Source organism: Myodes glareolus, chromosome 1 (genome assembly GCF_982192425.1).
Source record: "Myodes glareolus chromosome 1, mMyoGla1.1, whole genome shotgun sequence".
In the NCBI taxonomy this organism is placed as follows: domain Eukaryota; kingdom Metazoa; phylum Chordata; class Mammalia; order Rodentia; family Cricetidae; genus Myodes; species Myodes glareolus.
Genome location: NC_142026.1, coordinates 7,495,467 through 7,514,333, shown reverse-complemented (window position 1 = coordinate 7,514,333; position 18,867 = coordinate 7,495,467). Strand labels below are relative to the sequence as shown.

At 46.6% G+C, this 18,867-nt stretch overlaps 1 protein-coding gene across 4 annotated transcripts in view; it reads left to right on the top strand.

Moving 5' to 3' along the window:
• The window catches only part of Plekhm3 (pleckstrin homology domain containing M3), a 163,717-nt gene that overhangs the window by 90,546 nt on the left and 54,304 nt on the right, over window positions 1–18,867 (top strand). Inside the window, exon 7 of one of the 4 annotated variants that reach the window (XM_048458964.3) lies at window positions 3,703–3,778. The exons of the other annotated variants lie outside the window; for them this stretch is intronic. Within the exon in view, the coding sequence (XP_048314921.1) occupies window positions 3,703–3,705 (3 nt within the window). The 3' untranslated portion in view covers window positions 3,706–3,778. Of the gene's footprint in view, window positions 1–3,702; window positions 3,779–18,867 lie in introns of those variants that run through there. 4 annotated transcript variants of the gene reach the window in all.

Below are 18,867 nucleotides of genomic sequence, written 5' to 3'. Positions count from 1 at the left end.
AATACTGATTCTTTGAAGAACCAATCGAAAAATAATTGCGACAACTTTCAGAAATCCCAGACTGCTGGCGTCTGTCCTTGTTCTCAGTTAGTTGTCTTAACCAAAGCAGTGAGCTCAGCTTAAAAACTCACCCGGGCCTTCGGCCATTTTCAGACTTTAAATTACTTTGTAAGGTTTCTAGTATATGTCTTTTTTTAGTTTAAAAAATATTTTGTTAATTTTCATTTGGAGGGAAGACAGTTATATCAAATGGAAGAAATAAGGTAGCCTTTAGTTGGACAGGCCTCAGAGAAGGCTAGGGCGAGTCTATATTCCTTGTCAAGTTTAGACCTGCTTGTTCCTTCAGTCCTTACCCATAGAATTGGCTGGCTAGGGCACAGAGGGGCGCATCTCCAACTTCAGTCACATGGTGATATCCCGTATCATAGAGGGGTGAATTGATTGAATTCTCTGATATATATTTATTTATCTTAGCGGTCTGTCTGGTCATGGTAGCCTAGGGCCCAGGCACTGTCATGAGATGTGTGTTTAAAGGCACCAGACATTCTCAGAAAGGTGGAGGTATAAAACAGAATGACTCCCCTTTAAGGAGGTCCTTCAAAACGAGTTTTGGTGTCAGAGGAAGAGAGAATTGCAACATTCCATGTTCATTTTAGGGTGTCAGCGGTGTGTATCCATTTGGAATAATAAGCCTGCTTCTTATAGCTTGCCCGTACCCTGCTGTCTCCCCCACGGCCCTTTCTTTTTCCTTCTTGTAATAATCAGACCATATATGCCAAGAAGCTCACTTCAATCAGTGACAGTGGTGTTCTGGGGGGCCATGCCATTAGCCCCCAGAGCCCATAAATAGCTTAATCAGTTTTCAGCTGGACAGTAGAGTGATAGAAACAATCTCCAGCTTATCAATCCCTGTGGGCGGGGCTGGAGCTCAGTGCATCCATTTGTGTAGCAGCTCACTCTAACGTAGGTCTTTGTGCCTGGCTTTAAGAGCCCCAAACTTATCATATTTAGAGGAAGTTTAATTCAATTACTGCTTCTGCCTGAGGTGAGCCAAATTGCATTTGGCTTTTGATCTGTCTGTATCTTGCCTATCAGCCCTGAAGGGTATCCCTGCTCATCTCCCTTTGGTTTCTGGGCAAATAATGAGTATGTTTTGTAGGTTTGAACTGTTCTCAAATATAGGAAAGAGAAGGGACCTAGAGCAGGAAGAACAATACTAGCATTTTGTGAAAGAGTGTATCAGGATAGCAGGAACCCTCCGGGCTGACCAGCCATACGCCTCCAAGGATCTGAGACATCCTGGTCTCTCCCTTCCAGTCTTTTCCCCTTCAGGACTGCTGCAGTCAGGGCTTTTCTCTCATTTGATTCCATTCCTTACTCTTAAGGGCTTCTATAAAAACAAATTTTTCTATCTTATTTGATAACTATGGAGAAAGGAATTTTTAGGTGTATGTTTTATAGTGAAAGAAAGAGAAGTTAAAAATTATTGAGAAGTTATACTCCTGAACGGTATAGAGTCCTTTTTTACTTTTACAAATTTCCCTTGTGAGTTTGACTTTTTTAAAAGAAATTAAAAAAAAAAAAGGCTATGATGTACAAGGCGTCCTAGCTGGTCTGTGCTAAGTGATGAGCTGTGTTTGATCCCCAGTATCCCCATCACAGAAGGAGAGGGCTGAGTGCTGAAAGTTTCCAGTTTTTGTTTGACTTGCACATGCACATGTGTGCACACACACAAACACACACTCACATACACAAATAAATAAATAATGGATACAGTAATGAGGAAGCTGAAGTTTATGCGTAATTTTAACATAATATAGTATACAAAGCACTGATATTATTTAAAGATGCTGAAAACATTCTGGTACCAAAAAAAATGCACTGCTCATGGTTCATTTTTATAACACCCCTCAAAATTTTGGCAAATGTGCTCAATCAACTATGGCTGAAGACTTTGAGCTACCTAATAGATCTTTTGTTACAGTCAAGAAGCTATTTTAATTTTCTGCCCCTTGGGATATATTCATTCTTACTACAGTATACTTGGATATGTGGGGGTAAATTGCAAGTCCTGACAGTGCCTTCCCATTAACTGAGAGCTACTATAGTTACTGGCCAACTGTGTGCTGGTGCTGAGTCTCCGATGGCCTGCGTTTCTCCAGTGACTAGACTGCTCTCTGGATGTCGTATGCACAGAGACAGCAGGGAAGCAGCACGCTGTGTGACCTGTTGGTTGACTGCGTCTTCGGGAGCATATAAAATAGAGCCAAGGGCTGGTCTGACCTAACAGCAGGGCCGAGGACCTGGCATATTAGGGAAGGCAAAGGTTCTCCAGTTCCTGGGAAGTCTAGGGCCTACCAGCTTGATACTAGTTTCTTAAGACTGGATTCCAGATGAATTTTGTTCAACAAATAAGGTATTTGAAAATGGTATTCAGGCTGAGGTGGTGATGGTGCATGCCTTTAATTTCAGCATTCAGGAAGCAGAGGATCTCTGTGTTCAAGTCCAGCCTGGTCTACAGAACAAGTTCCAGGATAACCAGGGTTATGTAGTGAGACCCTGACACAAAAAAAAGAAAGAAAAACTTAGTTTGTTTCTTTTTAAAGACATTTTTTTTTTATTCCCGTGTATCTATGTATACTTGTGTGGTGTGTCCACAGAAGCCAGAAAAGAGTGCCAGATTCCATGAAGCTGGAGTCACAGGCAGTCATGAGCCGTCCAACATCTGTGGGGCAGCTGGAGCTCTGCTGTTGAGATTTTATGGGAGACTTTGTTTTCTTTGGGGTACTTTTTGTTGTTTGTTTGGTTTTGGTTTTTGGTTTTTTGAGACAGGGTTTCTCTGTAGCTTTGGAGCCTGTCCTGGAACTAGGTCTTGTAGACCAGGCTGGTCTCAAACTCACAGAGATCCGCCTGCCTCTGCCTCCTGAATGCTGGGATTAAAGGCGTGTGCCACCACCACCCAGTTTGTTGTTTGTTGCTTATACAAAAGAACTATAAAGACTTTCCTTTGGAAGTGTAAATACATACTGTTTTTCAAATTCTCAAACCATTTCAAAAAGGCTAAGCAGACAGCTGCTAAACTTTTGTGAACACATGGGTCATGTAAAAGTGAAAAAAAAGATTTTTTTTTTCGAGGCAGGGTTTCTCTGTGTAGCTCTGGTCCTGAAACTCTTTCTGTAGACCAGGCTAGCCTCAAACTCAGATATCTGTCTACCTCTGCCGCCCCAGTGCTGGGATTAAAGATATACACCACCACTGCCTGGCAAAAGTGGAATTTTTTTAATAGGGAAATTTCTTTCTAAGAGTTTTTCCTTGGTTTGATACCTTTAGAAGAGGATATAGAATTTGTTTTGTTGTTTTATTTGTGTGTATGGGTATTTTCCCTGCTTGTACATCTGTACACCATGTGATATCTGGTGCACATTGAGGCCAGAGAGGGTATCAGATCCCTCGGAACTGGAGTTAGACAGTTGTGAGCTGCCACATATGCTCTGGGAATCGAACCCAGATCCTCTGAAAGAGTAGCAAGTGCTTTTACGGATCCATAAGAACGCTTTAAGACAGCAATAGAATAGAAAGGTGTGTCCCAACAAGGTTTCATATGGTACCACATTCTCAGTGCTGTTTTCCTCTGTTCCTGGTCAGTGGTAGACAAACCATGCCCCCGCTTACTTCTACCCATTCCCTTGATTCTTTTAACAGTGATTGAAGAGGTTCCAGATTCCATCAGCAGACTGCATTGGTGTAGGCAAGCTTCTGTACTTATCTATGGGAGCCTATTAGAACCCTAGCTTAATATGCTATTCCCTAGATTGTGTAAACAGAAGAGTTCTTCCCAAATTTTTTCTGAAAGGAGAGGTCAGATTGAAATTTGATCTGTGCTCTGAAACAAAACCTAAAATATATATTAATCACTAATTCTTCTGGTGTTCCTCACCTTCAGGACTTTGTAAGACAAGCATTTGATGATTCTTTTTGTGTGTTTTTCAAGAGAAAGGATGCTGGATGGCCCCAGAGGTGAAGCAGTTGGCTAGTGTAGCCCTCCCCATCTATTCCACTGCACACTATCTCATCCCTCAATTTAAGGAACCTTTTCCTCATTATTTACCTTTTCTGGATTCTAAATTTCCAAAATAGACCTTATTTTTAGGTTATAATGAGGAAAATTAATAATTATGCTACCACACATTTATTTTATGGTACTAATACATTGAGAACAGTATGCTATTTCAGGGAGAAACATTTAATAGAATTACAAACACACAATTTTTTGAGATATAGTTTCTCTGTGTAGCTATCATGGAACTCACTCTGTAGACCAGGCTGGCCTCAAACTAGGAGCTCCACCTACTTCCTGAGTGCTGGGATTGAAGGCATGCACCACCACGAGCCAGCTCAATAGATTACTTATAATGAAGAAAAGAGATGGAAAAGTTGAGAATTTTAAATAGAGGTGTGAGTGGGAGGGATGCCATGGGAGAGGTCCTGAAGACCTGGAGAGTCACAAAAACACTGAGCTGTAACCAAATGCACACCACCTCTCCAGAGTGGTCAGCATGGTTGCAGCTGCTTGTTCCCTGCTGAAACAATGAATATTCTACTGAGCAACCGACATCTCACGGAGCATGCGCATACACAGTGACTCTGTAGTTGGACAGACACATGGTGGAAGGAAGGGGTGTGTGTGTGTGTGTATGTGTCCGTCTATCTTATCCTGAACCCTGAACTCGCTAACTTGCCCCCTAAACTAAAAGCAAATGAATTAGCATCATAGTCTCAAAATAAAAGCCAAGGCAGTGAGGGCCATATGTGAAACAAAAAGTGAAGACCTCTGGTTTGTTATTTTCATTTATTTCAGCCGCTCAGCCCCGAAATAACCACACAGAAACTGTATTCATTAAATCACTGCTTGGCCCATTTGCTCTAGCTTCTTATTTGCTAACTCTTAATTTTAATTTAACCGGTTTCTATTAATCTGTGTATTGCCATGTGGCTAAAGTTCTGGCCTCTGTCTCCTGTCTCCAGCGACTCCATGGCTTCTCTCTGACTCCGCTCTTCTTCCTCCCAGCATTCAGCTTAGTTTTCCCCACCTAGCTCTGTTCCCCTATAGTTCTGCTATAGGCCCAACCCAGTTTCTTTATTTATCAATGGTAATCACAGCACACAGAGGGAAATACACACACACCCATGTACATGCATACGTAAGCCAGAGTAGTATGTCAGATGTTGTCTTAGTTAGGTTTTTATTGCTGTGAAGAAACAACTCTAATAAAGAAAAGTGTTTACTTGACTCGCAGTTCAGAGATTTAATCTATCATCATCATGGCAGGGAGCATAGCAGTACACAGACAAACATGGTACTGGAGAGGAGCTGAGAGTTCTACTTCTGGATCCGCAGGCAGCAGGAAGAGACTGAGATACGCTAGGCTTGGCTTGAGCTTCTGAGACCTCAAAGCCCACCTCTAGAGACACTTTACCTCCACAGCAACACACTGACTCCAACAAGGACATGCCTCTTAATAAGTCCCATTCCCTACAGGCCACACATCCCAACGCATGAGTCTATGGGGGCCATTCCTACTCAAACCACCACAGGTGTCTTCCTCTGTCCATGTCCACCTTATTTTTTAACTCATAATCTCTCACTAAGCCTGAAGCTTGCCATTGAGGCGAGGCTGGCTAACCAGCAAGCTTCTGGAAACCAGGACATGCGTTTATATAGGTGCTTGGGATTTTAACCCAGGCCCTCCTGCTTTCACAGCAAGTGGTCTTATGAGCCCCCTCTCCAGTCCCCTGACCTCCAGTTTGACTGTCAAAATGACTGTGAGTTGTTTAATGTTGCCCACGTTTTGTTCGTTTTTGAGATAGGGTCTTGCTATGCCTCCCTGACTGGCTTCCACTTCAGACTTGCTACATCAGCCCCCCAAGTGCTGGGATTGCAGGAATGTACTACTAAGCCTAGCTAATATTGCAGTCTTTCTGAATACTCACTAAATGTCCCTGGACAGCTAACTTCTCAGCTAAGGATTTAGCGAGTTCCGCTATTCATAGAGCTTTTGTCATAAGTGTGACATCAGTGTCTGTCAGAAGTGCTTCACACGGGAACAATGCACCTGGTGGTCCACTTCAGAGGCTTCCTGGAGTTGTAGCTAGTGAGTAAGTTCACAAAAAGGCCATGTGCAAGGCAGTTCAAGGCCAGTCTTTGAAGATGTGTTTTTGCTGAATTCTTCAAGGATGTTCAGTGAATCACTTTGTATGCCCTGCCCCCACTGAGCAAACAGAATCATAGAGTGTTGTTGTCTGTGGACACTCTTCACAGAGTCAGTAGACAAAGGCAAGGACTCAGTGGGCACTCAGGGCAGCTGCCCTTCTGCCAAAGCACTAGCAGGTGATGACCTTTATTCATATGTGGGTTGATGTCATTGAGTCCACAGCCAGCAGGAACACAGTGCCTCAGTGCCCACAACCCAGCCACCAATCGCCAAGCCTTAGGAGGCTAGGGAACTTGTATTCATAGCCTCAGCAGCCCCAGTCCCTGCACCATTGTCCACCCAGGCATTATTGGGCAGAATAACTAATTAGGAGCATTCGGATTTAACAAGCAGAAACACAAAGCGTGACAGCTCGCCTCTGTTGCTCCCTAGCCAGGGCTTGTGTCTGCTGTAGCTACTGTGCCTTCAGAAACGCGTGGTCACATTCGGGGATGAGACAGGAATGAGCTGCCTTTAAGGCATTGCTAAATCTGTTAGCTGCTCTAGCCAGGGCTGTTGAACTGGGGAAAAAGGCCACAAGGTATTTGGGGAAATGCTTTTTAAGCAAATGAAGGTTTAGAAAATGAATGCACATACTTTCCTCAAAGGTTTTTTTCTTAGGTGGTGGGAAGCTGTTGAAGGTTAATCTTTGAAGGCCTGGCTAGTTAGCGAGCGGTCTCAGAGGAGCAGGTGTCTCTTGAGTAGGTGCTGAGCAGCTCAGACCTCTTGCTCAGATGCTAGCTTGCTCCTGATATTGTGTGGTGGATAAGTACCACCAAGTACAAGTACTAGATCCAGAGCAGAAGTCTTCCATCTTGAAGATCTGTGCCTCAATAATGACTGGGCTTTTGAATTTAGGTTACATTTAATTAGTTGTTTAGTTTATTTGTTGACTTTTTAATGACTTGTTACTAGGTAAACTTAGCTGAGGAGGATAAAACATAACTAACAAGGTGATGGTGAAGATTGTGCTTCATGCTGGCTGGATAGGCTTAGCACACTGCCCAACTTCAGCATGGCTCACAGCTATGTTAAAGGAGGTGGGCAGAGATGGCCAGGTACTGTAGCAGAATTACATTGACACCCACGTACAGAGTTAATGGAATTCTTTTAAAACCCAGATCAGAATGATGCCCTTTTATGAATGCTGGATAGAAAGCCCCACTGTCTAGGTGAAGAAGAGCTCAGCTGAGGTTCCAGAAGCTACCCTCAAGCCCTTCAGGTACACACACTGTATAATAGCTGATGCAGCCACAGAGCTGGAGGGCGGCAGTCAGTGTTGGAGTCATCTTCCTGGGATCTAAGTTAGTAGCTCCTACTCATACTTCAGCTTCTCAGGCGTCCGCGTGTTGGTGGTGATTTTTGTGTTATTTCTCATTTAATAAACTCAGTCATAACATGGCCTCATTAAGGACCTCTTTCCTAAGGACACTCACTGCCAGTGTTGCCATTGAGCCATCCGTAGCCTGACTGCTCAGCCTGACACCTCACACAGTACCTGTCACCAGGAGCATGGCCAGAGAGGCTGCAGTCTGTCCTGCTACATTTGGCTAGTGGGGAATATTTCTGTGTATTCGTTATCTATTGCTATACTGCAGAATACCCCCAAAGCATATCATTTCACACAAGAGTGAATAGTAGTTGTCTCTCATGGTTGTTATGCCAAGAGTCCCCAAGCAGTTCGGTTGAGCTGAGGTTGCAAGGAATATGCTGGGGTGGGGCCTGTGGTCACCAGCTGGAATGGTGTCAGCTACTCCCACAGCTGGCAGATGGGGGCCTGTTAGTGGGAGGCCACACGGGCCACTATGGGATGCGCAAGGAGTCCTCGTGATGTGATATCTGGCTGGAAAGTGGCTTGAGAGAGTAAAAGGTGACGTTGTTCTTTCTGTGTGGCCTGACCTTGGAAGTCCAGGTGTGCTTCCATTGTATTCTGATGTAGGGAATGGATTGCTAAAGCACATTCCAGCCCTGCGTTCTTCTAGCAGACTCCACTTTTCACCTTCCTTTTTGTTTTTAAGTGTGTATGTTCATGTGTGTGTGTGTTCATTTGTGGGTCTGTTCATGTGTATGCACACGTAACCTAGATAACAGCCTTCAGTGTCCTGTCCACCTTTGATGGTTTGTTTGTTTGTTTGTTTGTTTTTACACAGTCTCTCACTGGCTGCCTAGAGTTCACCATCTAGGCTAGGCTGGCTTTGCTGTCTCTGCTTTCCCCGAGCTTGCCTTCTAAGTGCATGTACTACATCCAGCCTTTTTATGAGGGATCTGGGGATGGAACCAAAGCCTTTTTGGTTTTTTGTTTCTTTGTTTGTTTTGAAAGGCAAACACTTTACTCATCAGCTCCATAACCCCCACTTTGCATATTTAAAGAATGTAGAAATATGTCCTAGCATGGTGGCACATACCTTTAATCCCAGCACTCAGGAGGCAGAGGCAGGTGGATCTCTGTGAGTTCGAGGCCAGCCTGGTCTACAGAGCGAGTTCCAGGACAGCCAGGGCTACATAGAGAGACCCTGCCTCAAAGCAACAACAACAAAAAGAATATATAAACTTATTATGAAATCACCTTACCTTGTAATAATACCACCCCACATCTGCACACACATTCCTTCTGTTTTATCCCCTAAACAACTTTGTGAGATAGATATGACTACCTACCTTTAATTTTTAAACATATTTATTTACTTCCATACCACATATGCCACAGTGTGTGGGGGGGGGATCAAGGGATAACCTGTGGAAGTTAGCCCTCTTTCACCGTGTGGGCTCTGAAGTCAAAAAGTGAGATCCCCAGGCTTTGGGAAAGTTTCTTTATCCACTGAGCCATCTTGCCAACTCTGGCCCTTTTTTTTTTCAGACTTACTTTTATTTTTTAAGTCTATGTGTATGTTGAACTATGTGCCACAGTGTGGGTGCCCATGGAGGCCAGAAGAGTCGACCAAGGTTTTCTTCTTTGGAGTCAGTGCATTTGAGCACAGAATGCCTGGCAACACACCGAGCCTGGTGTGGCAGATAGTGTTTTGTAAAGGTGGGTGAGCACTACCTCCCATCACATGTGGCTTTCTTACCTGAGTTTGACCTCTTCTCGCTGAGGAGCAAGGCTTTATCTCCTTTTCCTGAAACTGAGTAGCTGTGACATTGAAACTTTCTCTGTGTGATTTTTCAAGGCCAGGTTATAACAGGTATTACACCTTCTCAAGACTTGGCACGAAGACACCATGCTATAAGGAACCCCATGGTGGGGTCACACGTAGTCACCATGGCTGACAGCCCAACTGAGCCTGAATTGGCAGCCACCATCTACCACTACCCATGAGTGAGCACTCCACCCTTGGCCTCCTGCCCTCACTGTGTGCTGCCTGACCTGCAGAGCCTGGGAGCGCAATAAACAGATTGTTTTATGCCACTGGATTTGGGGTAATTTGCCTCTTAGCAATAGTAATTTGGCTGTCAGGGAAGGCTTCAGTTAAGAGTCAGGGCCTGCAGATGTGAGCCAGGCAGACAGGAATGCAGAGGACTCATTGGGTTTGGTAGCCTCAGAGCCCTCTGGGACATGGCCTGTAATATTACCATCACTAAAGCAGAAAGAGAAAAAACAAACAAACAAGCAAAAACTCATCACTAACCTTGACATTCCTAAAGAATATTCCATCTAAGCACATCAGGATTATTTGGACAGTTGTCTCAGTAAAGCATTCATGAATGAGTCTGATGGTGACGCTCTCGTCAGAACTGGGAGATTCCAGTGTGGCCGGACGTACAAAGGATGCAGTTTGTCACCTTCACTTTGTCCTTGTGCACTGGAAACAGGAGCCCAGTTCCCCGTTACCAATCCTCTGAGTGGGTTTTCATTCATTCCTTCACCAAATATGGATTAAGCATGATATACCAGAAACTATCCTGGAACCGAGAGGTTCTTCTCTCAAGATATTCCTGAGATGGACACACTCCTGCTCTCTTGGAGTAGAGGTACCTGTGATTCTGTGCCACCTGGTGATGTCAGTGAGATTTTACCCCTTGGTGCCACATGCCAACTCCTTCCATGTTTTCTGCTGGTCTTTAATGGCAGCAGAAGACTAGTAAGAAGACATTCTCTAGTCAGGTGCCAAAGGCCTTTCCAAAGTTCCTTCACTTGCAGTACCCTGAGGTGCACCAAGAAAGGACAGCAGCCCGATAAGACAGCTTTGTACCTGTCCTGGCTTACACCGCTGTCTGCCTGCAAGCCTGGCTCTAACTCCCTCTGTACCCGGGCAGCTTGCCCCTTTCAGCCATGCCACCTCTGTCTTCTGAGGAAGAACGAGGAAGCTGATGGGCAGCTTTCGCATTGCGGTGTGGTTTTTCACTTCTCATTAAGTCTCAGTAAAGCATGAATGCGTTTGCTTCTGGGATGCTAACTAAGACTAGGAATCAGTTATGACAGCAGGGGTCATCTTTGTGGCACCAGAGAAGGTGTAGGTGTCCCAGTGGTACGCCAGAAGCAGCGAAAACATCCACCAGCTGGGACTTCAGCTGCTGCAATGGGTTTCTTGTCACAGAGCTCTGTATTCCTGAGAGTTTGTCATTCATGTATTCACCCACATAAGAAGTGACAAGCAACTTATGTGTACCAGGCACTCGTGACAAATGCCAGCAGCCGTGTAGAAAGGACTCCCAAGCCCCACCGCCACAGGCTGTCCATGTGCTAAAATGACAGCAGTTAAGAATGGCCACCTCACCAGTCTGTCCGACATTGTGAAGGAGAGAGACCAAGTCAGGGCAGAGCTACGCTGGCTGGGATTGCTGTGGGGGCCAGGCTGTGGAATCTGTGGCTGGAGTGGCCAGAGGTGAAACTTGAGCTTGGGACAGTGAACCTGAAAGTGTCTCCCTCTGAGTACCCCAGAGGGAGTACTCAGTACCCCAGAGTCACCAGCTCTGTCCATTTTCTGGGAGAAGCCGGAAATCTGTATATTATGTGAAATTTCTCAATATTTAAACACTCTGCAGGCCAAACAAAACACAGCCACCGGTTTTGACCTCTGCTTTATAATAGAGAATGCCTGCTTTTGTTCCTGCAAACTAATGAATGCTCAATTAAGAGAAGGAATTTGGAGGTTAGTGTTAGATTGTGCTGTTCAATGGACTGTAGACCCCATCCCAAACCCTTGAGATACTAATTGACAGGCTTGTCCAGGCTGGCAGCCAGGCTCTGAAAGTGGACACACACAAGGAAATAGGAAAGCTAGTCCAGGTCACTTGGCAAGGTCAGGGCAGCAATACAAACATTAGGAAGAATGAAAACACAGGTCAGGTGGCAGCAAGAAAGCCCCACAGTCCTGATAGCTGTAGTTTATAAATCACATTGGAAAGGTATCAGCAGCCCCCCTCTGCTGGCATTGCTTTGTGAAGTAGAAAATTAAATAGAAATCCAACTGCAGATGGCTGTCAGGAGCTTTTAGGAGACCAGCACACGAGTGTGAGGCCAACACGGGATGAAGTTTCTGGCTGGAGCAAAGGTCTTCAAAAGGGTAATGATACACACTATTGGGCATCACAGAGGGGCTGGGTACCACAGCACTTCCACCCTTGTGTTTTGGCGTTCACCTGCTTGTGATCAAATGCCAGTGTACCCAAGTGTACCTCGGTCAAATGGCCTTGGTCAAAGTAAATCCCTTTGTGCCAAAGGAATTTTATCTCTGAAGAGGGAATAATATTACTTGCCCTAAAAGGATGTTGTGAGGCTCAATGTTGGTGCAATAAAACACTTAGAAGTCTGCTAACACGCAAGGCCCTGGAAGAGTGCGCTTCAGTTGCGGAGTATGTAATGGCTTCTGGGTACGGAGGAGCCCAGCCTCTTTCCTTCAGTGTCCCCAGGACACCCGTTCTAGACTCTGCACTGTAGTTCTGCCCATCAGAATCTGCAGGGGGCTGACAGCTACAGGATCCGGGTGTAGTGTCACCTGTCCCACCTCACCGTTGGCAGAAAAGCCCTGGCACACCCCTCCTGTATTCAACACAGTCCTAGACCAGACGTCCCTGTGGGGCCCCAAGGGAGTGAACACAGAGAGCCCCACCCTTCAAGGCCGTCCACTTCCTTTACACATCACCAGTGTGGTACCGTGATCCTGATGGCAGCTCGCCTCCTCTCTGCTGCTACAGAAAGGTCCTCAGAACCTGAGTCAAGGTCAGTGTGTCTGCTCAGAAAGGTGAGAGTCCTCCACGCCCATTCCTCTGGAAAACGAATGCCCTTTGGTAGGTCACACTCAGGTACCCTTTCCATCTTCACAAAAGCAGCCTTTTATGGAATTATAGAGACACGTTTTTGTATATAAGGGAAACCACCGAAACCAGACTGTTTCCACAGGAGAAGCTCCCCAGCCTGAGATGTTGGCTGAAACAAAGAGCAACCCTGTTTCTTCTTACCTGCAATCATAGTTTTACTAGCGTGTAAAGCACACAGAGTTTGTAGTACATTCTTCCCTTGCAGTAAGGGATCAGCCCTGCTGTGAATGTAATTGGCTTTCTAGCTTCCTTTAACATTAAGGTGGAAGGGAGTTGGCCTGAAGGGCCTTTACACTTAAAATTTCTCCGTACTGAATTGTGTTTAAATTCCATACATTTCATGGTTCCATTAAGTCTTAGTTAGAAGTAGAAACAAGGCTCACCTCTGGATGTAGCCCCTTTCCTGCCATTTCTTGTCACTTTGTAAAAGCTGAGCATCCCTCCTACCCCACCCCACTCCAATGGATTTTTAACTTAACTTACTCGTAGGGATTATTTTGAACCCTGTTAACCCCTGTTAAAGGTATATGGCATCTTTATGTGACAACTTCATTCAGTACATCTCATTTGGATCACCTCCTCCCTTCTCCAGCTTCAGTTTTGCACAGAATCTCTTCCCGAGCCAAGGACCACAAGGCACATCTTTGGACAGAAACCATCTTTATTATTTTACCTCCTGGTTCCTAAGTGTCCTCATTTATAAAGCAAAAAGTTGATGAGTTATGCAGTCTTTCGAGCCCCTCCTGGCTCTCCGGGGCCTGCTCTTAAGCCCCTTGCAAAGTTACTGAAACGAGGAAGCCACTCTGCATACATCTGTTTCCCAGGGTTTCTCAGCCAGATGGCACAAAACATGAAGGAGCCAGACCCCTGAGTGCCAGGGAAGCACCGTCGGCTCTGAGAAATGAATGGCAAGGTTCTCTTGTGCCAGAAATCAGCTGTTTTAGTTTTTTGTCAGTAAGTAACAGTTTAAGTATTTTTACAAATGCAGTCTGAAGGACAGCTTACAAAAACACATTCAGTAGATAATCTTGCATCCCGTAGCTATCAGACAGGCTCCAAGAAATGCACTGTTAAGCAGTCGACTGTTGCAAACATCAGAGAGGGTACCTAGACAAACTTGTTTGGTACAGGTCAGCCAGCATGTGGCCTTCCAGCACCGTCCAAAGATACTGAGGGTGACATGGCTGAGCATAGTCCTGCCGGGAATCTTTATTTTTCCCCATAAGTAAAAACACTATATTCTAATTATTAAAATAATAGAATAATATACAACTGTTTATTATCAATATCATGGACTATGTATAAGTATGCATGCTGTACTGTCCTGTATTGCATAACCTTGAAGCTACCTGTGTAAACTATGGCAATGCGTTCTGAGAAATCTACCATTTTTCTCATGCAAATGTGGAATCCTTGTACAAACTAAGACGGCTTGTCCATTGCTGGGAGCTAGGATCTTGTAGGACTGACATGGTACATTTTGTGCATTGGTGATTGAAGTGTTTAAATGACACAAGACTGTGGCAACTTTACATGTTCCTTAAAAGTAAGTCTTCGTCTTCACTCCTCAGAACCCGATGACAGTCCAGCTAATTGCTAGCACACAGCCATAGGCCGTTAAAATAGTGCTCTCTGGGGACCTCCTCTTGAACCAGGCAGCACTAGTGCACTTAACTAGTGAACTAGGGGTGGGTGCTTGCCTGGGAGGAAAAGCAGAAAGCCAGAGGCCGTTTGCAGCCCTGGTGTGTAAGAAATGAGCTGCTTAGGAACTTGTACTACAGGGCAGCGGAGTGAGATGTAAAGGTGAAGAGCCCGGGAGAGCAAGAAGGCTGTAAAAGGGTCCCTGGCTGGAACAGGTCTAGAGGACAGGGCAGAGTGGGCAAGGCGGTGAGGAAGCAGGGCACCTACTAAGCTTAGTCTGCTGTCCTGCCTGCTGCCTGGAGGGGACAGCTCAGTGCCTGTGCAGCCAAAAGGCAGGACCGAAAAACCAAGACTCTCAGCCCTCTCATTCCATCCTGAGTTGCTAAGATACAGTCCCACTGAAGGCAAGGGGCCTGCTCATTTAATTTTCCTTTCATAGTTGGTCGCAAGAAAACAGAAAGAGACAGCCCTAAACCCCATGACCTCAGAGGGCAGTAACACTTTATCCTTTACCAAGTCATGTAGTATCTCTGGTGCTTAAAATCTTTGTGTGTAAGATGAGAAGGTTGTACTAAATAATTAGAATAATAGCAGCTCCTCTTGACTGTGTGCTCTGCAAATGCCATGTTACAGGACTGACTTTAGGCCAGTCCCTGTTCTAAGTCTATGTGGATTATCTCATTTAATCCTCAGAACAGCCTGCCAAGATAGGTACTATTATTATCCATGTTTTATCAATGAGATGAACTTATCAAAGCCATACTACTAACGTGGAGGAACTGGAATTCAAGCCCATGTTCTCCTGACCAAGCTAGTACATGTTACATCATTTTCAGTTTTATGTGAAATATTCCAAGTGTTTAAAAGCATAAAGAATGAGTACTGTCAGCTTCATGACGGCTCCAGGATTAGACGTTTCCCTGGCTGAAGAAATGAGAAGCACCATGTTGCTCTGTTTCCTTCTACCATCAAACCTTTCTCTTTATCATAGCAAACTGCTGCCGAGATTCTCGTGCCACTGCAGCAAAGCCTCCTCCCCCAGGCTGGAACTCCCGAGCCTTTCCCTGGGTGGGGCAGGATCAATGGGTCAAAGGGAGACAGAACTAGGCTCACACACCTGTCACTAGCCATAGTGGGCCAGCCCTCACCCCATGCTTAGGGAGACTTGGGGCTCATTGTGATCTTATTGACCAGGATCACTTTCCTGCCCGAGCTCCTCCGAATAGGCCTTAAGCATATGAGAGCAGGTCAGTTGTAAATAGTTCATTCTGTCTGTACCAGTGACCTGTGGTCATCCAAGCAGCAGGATTCCAGGACAGAGTGCCTGAGTCACCTACAGAGTGGATTATGGTTTACAAGGAAAGAAGCTTCCAGTTTTTATTTTTCAAAAGTTTGGAGTTGGCACCTTCTGTATTTACAACTTGTGCCAGGGTTTCCACCCCTGCCCCCTGTGTGTACATTTATAGCTATGACTTTTTAATTCCCTCCTCTTCAGTTGGTGGGAATCGTTGGCATATGTGTGAAGTTCCGCTAGTGCCCCTCCCACAGAATGTGGTTAGAAAACCCGACTCTTCTAGAATTGCCATCAGCCTACAAGTTCCCTTCTGGAAGGTCCAAAAGCAAAATCTCTGATGCAGCTGACATTTTAGGTGTGTATATAATTTACCAAATTGTTGGCCACTTGGCTCTGAGTTGGTGGTCACAAAAGGAATTAACAACCCTCCCCTACTATCCCCAAAATGTGAAAAGGGAGGGTGTGAGTTGGCATTGGCCCAGAGGCCTGCTGGCACACAGAGTCAAACAGCAGCACCATGGTACATTTGGCCACAGAAGGCTTTGGAATGGCAAAACCGGCCAAAATAGTTGTGGCATCAGTTGGCTAGCATGTTAGACAAATCTGAATCTAATTTAACGTAAAGATAACCTCTCCCTCTCCCTCTCCCTCTCCCTCTCCCTCTCCCTCTCCCTCTCCCTCTCCCTCTCCCTCTCCTCCCTCTCCCTCTCCCTCTCCCTCTCCCTCTCCCTCTCCCTCTCCCTCTCCCTCTCCCTCTCCTCTCCCCTCTCCCTCTCCCTCTCCCTCTCCCTCTCCCTCTCCCTCTCCCTCTCCCTCTCCCTCTCCCTCTCCCTCTCCCTCTCCCTCTCCCTCTCCTCCCTCTCCCTCTCCTCTCCCTCTCCCTCTCCCTCTCCCTCTCCCTCTCCCTCTCCCTCTCCCTCTCCCTCTCCCTCTCCCTCTCCCTCTCCCTCTCCCTCTCCCTCTCCCTCTCCCTCTCCCTCTCCCTCTCCCTCTCCCCTCTCCCTCTCCCTCTCCCTCTCCCTCTCCCTCTCCCTCTCCCTCTCCCTCTCCCTCTCCCTCTCCCTCTCCCCTCTCCCTCTCCCTCTCCCTCTCCCTCTCCCTCTCCCCTCTCCCTCTCCCTCTCCCTCTCCCTCTCCCTCTCCCTCTCCCTCTCCCTCTCCCTCTCCCCTCTCCCTCTCCCTCTCCCTCTCCCTCTCCCTCTCCCTCTCCCTCTCCCCTCTCCCTCTCCCTCTCCCTCTCCCTCTCCCTCTCCCCTCTCCCTCTCCCTCTCCCTCTCCCTCTCCCTCTCCCTCTCCCTCTCCCTCCCTCCCTCTCCCTCTCCCTCTCCCTCTCCCTCTCCCTCTCCCTCTCCCTCTCCCTCTCCCTCTCCCTCTCCCTCTCCCTCTCCCTCTCCCTCTCCCTCTCCCCTCTCCCTCTCTCCCTCCCTCTCCCTCTCCCTCTCCCTCTCCCTCTCTCCCTCCTCCCTCCCTCCCTCCCTCCCTCCCTCCCTCCCTCCCTCCCTCCCTCCCTCCCTCCCTCCCTCCCTCCCTCCCTCCCTCCAAGCTGGCTGTTGCTTTCTCTGTCTCCCTGGGATGAGAGAGGTAGCCAGGAGTCAGATCCTAGGAGCACTCATTGTCTAAGACACACAGTGGACTTTACATAGGCGTTCACATTCGCCTGGGCAAGATGGAATAAGGATCAAAAGACACAGGGGTAGCTGGGGAGAACTGAAAATGGATCTTGAGGTTTGAATTCCTTCTGTGAGTTTGCTTAAGCCACACTGCCTGAGCTTAGCCTGGAGAGGCAGGCAGTCTGTCTCCTTGGGATAAGGAAGGATTTGGAACTCAGTGAATGTGAGGTCTTGGCCCCCACCATGTTTTCTGGTTTGTTTTGTTAGCAGAAGCGAGTTATTCTAGTTCTTTGCTTCTGGCTTTTCCCTCAGCACACTTTAAGCATGAGTCTCCACCCCGCCGATGGCGATGGGGTGGATGGAATGGGATAATGAAAGGGTGGACAGAGAAGTTGATTCAGCTTCCTAGGATGAGGGAGGCTAGGAGATTTCAGACCTCAGTTCATCAGGGTAGGGAGGGACAGGGCCACGGGGCTGAAGTCATCTCAGAGTAGGAGAGAAGCTAACGTCGCCAGGAAACAGCCATGACCAGCAGTGTTAGCTGGGAAAACCAGTTTTCATTACTAGGGAATGGTGAGTGGTAGAGAAGCTATATAGAAAGGGAATCAGTGCAGAATAACCAACCAAAAGTAATTAGAATGTGTAGAATGGTTAAGATGACTTATTTTATGAGTGTGTGTGTGTGTAAAAATGCCTTTTAAAAAAACAAGCAACCATGAGCACCCCAGGAAAGCGCCCACACTCCTTGACTGTGGACTCTATTTTACAACCTTGAGTGTTTGTTAAGTGCCTCACACTATGATGTGGTGAGTTCAAAATATGTGTCAAACAAGGCGCGCGGCGCGTTCTCGGTGAGCAAGCGCTGAAAGAGCTCAGCGAGCCATGAGAGAAGTTGCTGTAGGAAGGCACAGCAGCCCCTCACACCCAGCAGGGCCTGTGGTTCACAGGGAGGGAACATAGACGGGTACACTCGGTAGTTCTTTGTGGGTGGGGGGCAGCGTGAAGACAGGGTCTCACTGTATAGGCTTGACTGACCTGAAACTCACTATGTAATCCAGGCTGGTCTGGAACTCACAGAGGTCCGTCTGGCTCTACCCTATTGGTGCAGAGGCTAAAGACGTGTACCACTGTGCCCAGTCTTAACTTGGTGGTTCTTACCAAAGCTCCTGCTAAGTCTTCCCAGGAGAAAATGTCACCTAAGTTACCCAGCTCTTTTAAAGCGATCTCTGAGTGAAAGGTTAATGTAGAGGGCAAGTCTTTCTCTTGCCAGTCCTGGTTCTGTGTCTGTGAATAGTGCCTGGGCAAGAGGAGATACCCCCGGGTAAATGCAGAGTAGAATGAACCCCCAAAAGGAAGAAGGCAGAGACAGGAATGAACTCAGAAGGGGTTCTCTGTCCCTTCCAGCTATGCTGCTGTGCATTTGGGAGTGGAACACTGGTACTAATCTCTATTTTCTCTTTAGTACTACTTGGTCCTGAGTTCAAGTAAATAGTTGGCTTTCAGATAAATCTTCAGATAACCCTGGTGTGTGAGTTTGCTCCAGCACCACCTCTGAGGGGGACTTTAGCAAGGTTGCTGAGGCCATAGCTTCTGCAGCCAGGCAGTCTGAGGTCAGCTGTGCTCCTCAGCCACCCTGTGAGCCCTAGCAAGTGACTTAAACTTGTCACAGCTGAGTTCTGTCCCTCAAACCCTGCTTCACTACGTTGTGATGAAAGTGAGGGACACATGCATGCAGTGCTGAGTGAGATGTTGGCAATGCAGAGAATGTTCTTAGTATGGTAACAAAAGTCCCCAGAGCTGAAGATGGGCCACTC